The sequence below is a fragment of the Euprymna scolopes genome, chromosome 4 (genome assembly GCF_053919585.1).
Source record: "Euprymna scolopes isolate OS-2025 chromosome 4, ASM5391958v1, whole genome shotgun sequence".
Lineage (NCBI taxonomy): Eukaryota > Metazoa > Mollusca > Cephalopoda > Sepiida > Sepiolidae > Euprymna > Euprymna scolopes.
The window spans coordinates 34,248,578-34,254,773 of record NC_136485.1 but is presented as its reverse complement, the minus strand read 5'-3'; the positions used below and the strand labels follow the sequence as shown (position 1 = coordinate 34,254,773).

The 6,196-nt window shown below is 33.7% G+C and overlaps 1 protein-coding gene across 1 annotated transcript; it reads right to left on the bottom strand.

Annotated features, from left to right (window-relative positions):
• Window positions 1–2,981: 2,981 nt before the first annotated feature.
• On the bottom strand, window positions 2,982–4,677 carry LOC145272897 (androgen-induced gene 1 protein-like). Its single transcript, XM_080127052.1, has one exon. The coding sequence runs from the start codon at window positions 4,444–4,446 to the stop codon at window positions 3,751–3,753; it is 696 nt and encodes a 231-aa protein (XP_079983178.1). The 5' UTR covers window positions 4,447–4,677; the 3' UTR covers window positions 2,982–3,750.
• Window positions 4,678–6,196: the final 1,519 nt, after the last annotated feature.

Here is a 6,196-nt window from a genome sequence, read left to right as displayed (position 1 = left end):
CAAAATCGATCAACCTTCACATCAAGTAAAATACGGCGTAATTTTGAATTCATTTTTATAAGTTTCTGAGGCAACGATACAAAATCTGAAAAAAGAAAGGAAACACTTAATGGCGTGTCAAAACTAGAAGATTAAACTTTCTTGTTTGGTAAAAGTTATTTGCTGTAAAATTGTTTTGTTTACCTTCTTTTTATTGTTAAGTATTTCTCCCCTCTCCCCTAAAAAAAAAAGAACGCGATGACGTCAACATCTATTGGTATGAAAAGTAGACGAAAAGAATGTAGGAGGTTTGGAAGAACCGTGTGTTGGTTGGTTGTTTTTGTTTTACGGCATATCAACCCTTTTCGGGTTATTTAATGCCGAATCCAAAGATTTTGAAGAAAATTTTTTTTAATAGAGTATATTTGTTGTTTTCAAGTCGATTTCTATTTAACCCATAGTTGGGACCCTAACAAGTACTACCGCTCCGGGTCAGAGTGGACCTGGGAGCAATGGTATTTAAAGGGTGGCTCCACACTCCCCAAAGCCCGCAAGTTGGGGCCTCACCACTGGATATAGTTTAAGGTCATATCCAGGACCGGAAGAACCGTGGGAGTATACTATAGTTCTGAACTTGAAATGTACGGAAAGATTAGAATCTTGATAAAGGAATTTAAATCTCGATGAGATTTAAGAAAAAAACAAACAAAACAAAAAACAACAAAAGAAAACTGGCAATTGTCAGCGACGATACAATAGTAAACGACTGTTCCAAGTATACCAGGTTAGAGACAATGATGATAAAATTGAATTGTACTGAAAACTTGAGAAGACTTGCTGTCAATCAGACTCCAGTAAAAACCGTCTGTAAAAATACAATATTTACTTACGTTAAATTTTTTAGATTAATTTCCTTATTGAGGAAATAGAATATTTGTTTCGTAAATGCTGGAACGTGGTATTAGGTAATCTATTACATAAAGGACGGTTGTTTGTGTGTATGCGTATGTCCAGCTTAAAATAAAAAAAACAAAACAATAAAACAAAACTACAAAACAAACAACCAAAAAGTTGGTTTATTCTTGATCGGTGTTGCCCTAGATGAATCTAAAGTTTACAAAAGTATTACATTTTTGAGAGTCAGCTGGGCCAGGTTTTGTCAGAGAAAGGGATCGGTGTTTCATCTATTTCCAATGTTATCTATTATATAAAGGAGAGTGACTTACATTACAAGAGAGACTAATGGTCTGAGTGAGGGTGAACGGGAAGTGGAAGAGAGAGGTGTGGGAAAAGAGGGAAGAGGAAAAGAGAGAAAGATAAAGAGACGGATTAAGATAGGTAGAGAGATAGAAGTGTTATAATAAAGATGTAACATGCTTTTTAACGTCTATTTTTGTGTTTTTTTTATGGCCTGGCAACGCCTCGCATCCCTGCTAGTGTTTCTAAAATAATTTATCGGCTGTAGGTCATGTGATTTGTAAGCAAATTTTTTTTGCAGCAACACTTTTTTTTTTAAAAGATATATTTGCATTGGTTCGTGAAACTTTTTTACGAGCCCGGATAATATTATTTCCAAACTTAAAAAAAAAAAATTTTTTTTACCGCGTTTCCGAACTTACAACAGGAACGTAATTAAACATGTCTGTACATTCTTCTATACGGATGCGAATGCTGAATCCTAACCAAGGACACAGAATAGCGACTAGAAGCAGTAGAGATGTGGTTCATCCGGAGAATCTTAAAAGTCTTGTGGAAAAAAAAAAGAAAAACAAATGCAGAAGTGATGGACATGGCTGGATACAAGAGATCCCTTCTCAATACCATCAGAGAACGACAGTTCAAATTTTTCTGGCAGACTATAGAAACTGTTATGGAGTGACAAAATATGTGGAAATAAGAGTAAAGGAAGACAATGCACAAAATTCACAGACAATTGAAACAAATAAAGAGGCAGCAACAATGAGCTCATGGGAAAGACAGAGAACAGGGAAGAATGGAGACCCATGATCGTCGATGTCAGCAAGACCAGACTCAAGAAGAAGAAGAAGAAGAAGAAGAAGGAGAAGAAGCACATATCAACAAAGTATAATAAATCATATTCCTTAATAATGGAATTCTCTTTTGATATAAAATCAAACAAACTATTTTTATGTTTATTTTTTAAAAAGATTTTTTTTAACGGAAATAAAAAAAGCATTATGAGCACTTTGTCATGTCTGTATATCACAAAACTAAAAAATCAGCAGGAACCATTCGTGTAATATTTAGGCACGTCATTTAAGCAACCTGGGATTCTTATGTCAAAAACAATAAGCAACCGATTTTAATTTAGACGGACTAGTATATTGTTTTTTGTTTTCGCTAAAAATTTTGTAAAAGAAAAATAAATGGTTTTCAGTGTGACGGGTCGAGATTTGAAACAATTAAATAATTTGTAGGTATATTTATTTTTCATTGTCATTATTTTTTGGCAAACAGTTTCTATAAAAAAATTACTTATAAAAAAATTGCAATTAAAAAATTTTTTTTTTCTTTTAACTTAAGGAAATAGTTTTTCATATCATGTTTAACTCCTATTTTGTTTTAAATATTCTCCCTGCGTTCGAAAAAAAATGTTTATTTTTGGAAAGATTTTTAGCGAATAAAAAGCATTAGAAGCAATTTGTCGTGCCTAAATATCACACAAATAAAAAATCAGCAGGAACCATTTTTCGTGCTTTGTCGTACATTTGTCCTACCTTAATTTGCCGTACCTTAATTTCGCGTACATAAATGGTGAAACTGTTCATTTACTGATTAGTAGTTAATATAATGATCATATCATTGCATCTGAAACGTGTAAAAATGTTCACTTGTAAAATAATCACTTGCCTGGTGGAGAGAGTGGGTAATATCCTTGGCATTTACACGTCGCGCAATGAAATAGTCTACAACAGAAAATCAAATAAGCAAAAAAAAAAAAAAAAAAAAAAAAAAAAGAAAAAAAGAAACAAATTTAACGATCCATGGTCTGCAATACAGATATTATTTTTATTTATGGTATTTTTACACTATGTCGACGAAAACATCACAGATATGCAAGTTATTACGTATTAAAAACACACTTCTCTTTTTTTCTTTCTTTTATTGAGTCAATACTTATCAGGGCTCGGGGCCATATAGGATAACGACTAAAAAGATTTTCAGTTGGACTACAAACGTCACCATGACAGGATTGAAATCAGTCAGCGGAATGTATAGAATATTATTTAAGAGACGTTGATTATCGAAGAGGACGGCCCAGGAAGTATTTGTCTACATTAGACTTGAAGACGACCATGTTGTAATCGGTTGGGAAGCCGCCTCATTGTATATTTTTTCAACAGATGGGATGTTCTAGAAAAAGAGATTTTTGTTCATTGAAGTTCAGGTTGGTCTTTGGTACAGAGGGGAGGGGAAAAGTTTGTTATAGCTAGGTGAGTTTTTGCTGTAAATGTTTTTTCTTATTTTTTGTGGGGCTGGGGGCCGGACTAGGGATTGAAAAAATATTCACTTTATGTCTTCTTATAGGAACACGCCCATTATTTGAGTCTTTGTTCTGCGGTCATATTCAGAAATTAGATTAGTTATAAATTCAAGATTTACGTACCATTGGTACGAGTCATTTGATATATTTACTTATCTAAAAGATTAAGTGTCTAATAGACACTTTTTCGGTGACATTTTTCATTATAATAATGTGAATAATAATAATGATAATAACAATAAGGATAATATTAATAAATATGAGTTTTATACAAGTTTCATTGTTTTTCTTCTTGTACGCCAAAACACATGGGAAAGCAGTTCGCCGGCCAAATACAGCAAAACTAAACATGTCCACATTGAACCCAAGAAAATGATTCGGTATAAGAGGGGTAAATAATCGAGGATTGGATAAACCCAGCTTCGTGTATAATGCGCGATCCAGGCCATCCACAGTTGATAGCAAATTGTCAAGCTGAGAATTCCGAATATACCACTCACTCGTCTCGGATAGGAGTGGTTGACGACGTACTTGTCAAGGATTTGCAGGACAAACGGCATTGTGTGAAGAATATGGTTTAGCCAGGAAGGTATGATATCATCCAGATAGGAAGGGTAGATGAACTCTCGATTGAAGAAATACAGTCCCCAGAACGACAAACAGACGAACGTACCGAGTGGGAAAGCCATCGCGCATGAAATCCAGTTGACAAGGCGCTTCAGTTTGGTACTCTCGTTCGGATCCCGGAAGGACTTTTTCTGTTTCCATCCGTGCGTCAAATCAACCACAACACGTAGACCGAAGTATACAGTTTGCAGGACAACGTCCCAGTAGGTCGCATAACGTGTCTTTCCCGCATATACTGACCAGCCGTGTCTGACCACTAACGTATCATAATACAGTCCGTAGCCGAAGGTGAGAAAACAAAATACGTGAAATAGTGTCTCGTGGATGTGTGCCATTGCTGACTGTAGCAAAATAGTACGAAAGATAACGAGGTGATCTGTCAAACCGGATCGAATTTATCCTCAACAATGTTCTGGTTGTTGGGTCTAAGACGGCATTGAATGCCCAAACCGATCGAAAGAAAGTTGTTGAAGCCCTTACCGTAATTAGAAAACATCAAACAGTTGTGTAACATGTGGCGAGATCAGAATCAGGTTTTAACGGATCTCTGCTCTCAGTTAGGACCCGGAGATTTATTCGATTGGGGAGTTGACGTCAAAGCCGCTTCTTTTTAACAAGAGTTTATCAAAGCTGAACGAGATCAAAGTCCGTGTCTAGAATAGACGAGTCGATGCTACATAAGATAATCTTAGTTTCGTTATCTTTAGACACATTGACTTAATTTACGGTTGATTATTGTTTGCTGTGAAACACACACACACACATGCATTGGATATACTGAATTATATAATCATACGATATGATCCGAAAAAAACCCCCCAATAATTACAAGTCATCCGATATATATATATATATATATATATATATATATATATATATATATATATATATTGGTGATTTAGATACGTATGGCTAGGTTTCGTTCCTCTTATCTATTTGCCTTTCTGGTACCTAAGGTACTAAAGCTTTTATGCATTTTTATTTTCATTTTATTTCATGCTAGTCAACATGTCGCAGAATGGATCTTGTAATCCTAAACTTACTTATTAATTTATAGTTTTTTAAAAATTTAATTTATCTATTTTTTGTTCATATATTAGTAAAAATAGTAACCGTATTATTTTACAATTTTTTTTTTTATTGGGGAAGTAGTATTATGCCCTGGAGAGCCATGTTTTTAACAGCTGTCCTGTTTTTAAATCTCCGAAACAGCTACACGATAAGCAGCTAATGATCCCCGTTTTCTATTTACAAAATTTTTGTTAAGTTTTTCTCTTTGCATCCTTATGTAGTTAAATTCTGTTTTAAAAGTGAAAACTTGTGCGAAATCGGCTTCTGCAAGTGCTAAGTCTATTTCTATTTAACAATTTTAGTAAAGGCTATTTTTTCTTCATCCTTATGTAAATGAATTCTCTTTTGTCATTATAACTTTTTAGAAGTCGGATTATGTAGGTGCTAAGTCTACGATAGGTTAAAGTTAATATATTTTTTCCTTCCGGGAATTTAAACTGCATTCTTTATTTTTATTTTTGAATTTTTTTTATTCAAAGCTTCTTTAGACTATATATATATATATATATATATATATATATATATATATATATATATATATATATATATATATAAAGCTGAATGTCTTTGTGCGTATCTGTGTGTGTGTGTGTGTGTGGTCACGAATAGGCTCCTATATGCTTGACTATTTTAAAAAAAAACTGATTACACATAATCATAGAAGGTGTATCCAGACACAGGAATGGGTATGTCTGATCTGGCAGAACAGTGGTTCATTAAAATTGTGGGGTCTGCGTTCGCGCCTGGTCCACAAAGTATGGAAATAAAAAAATTAAAAATTAAATAAAAAAATGTTTACAAATGTTTTTGATATAGATGTACATAAGAATACTTTGATAAGTATGTTTTAACTTAAATAAGGATGGTATAATAAAATTGTGGGGTCATCGTTCGCGCCTCGCCTCCATAAAATCGAAAATAGGCACAAACGTTAATAAAGACTTTTCATATCTATCTGTGTAAGTATACTTTGATAATTATGTTTGTTTGAAGAAATATGGTATAATAAAATTA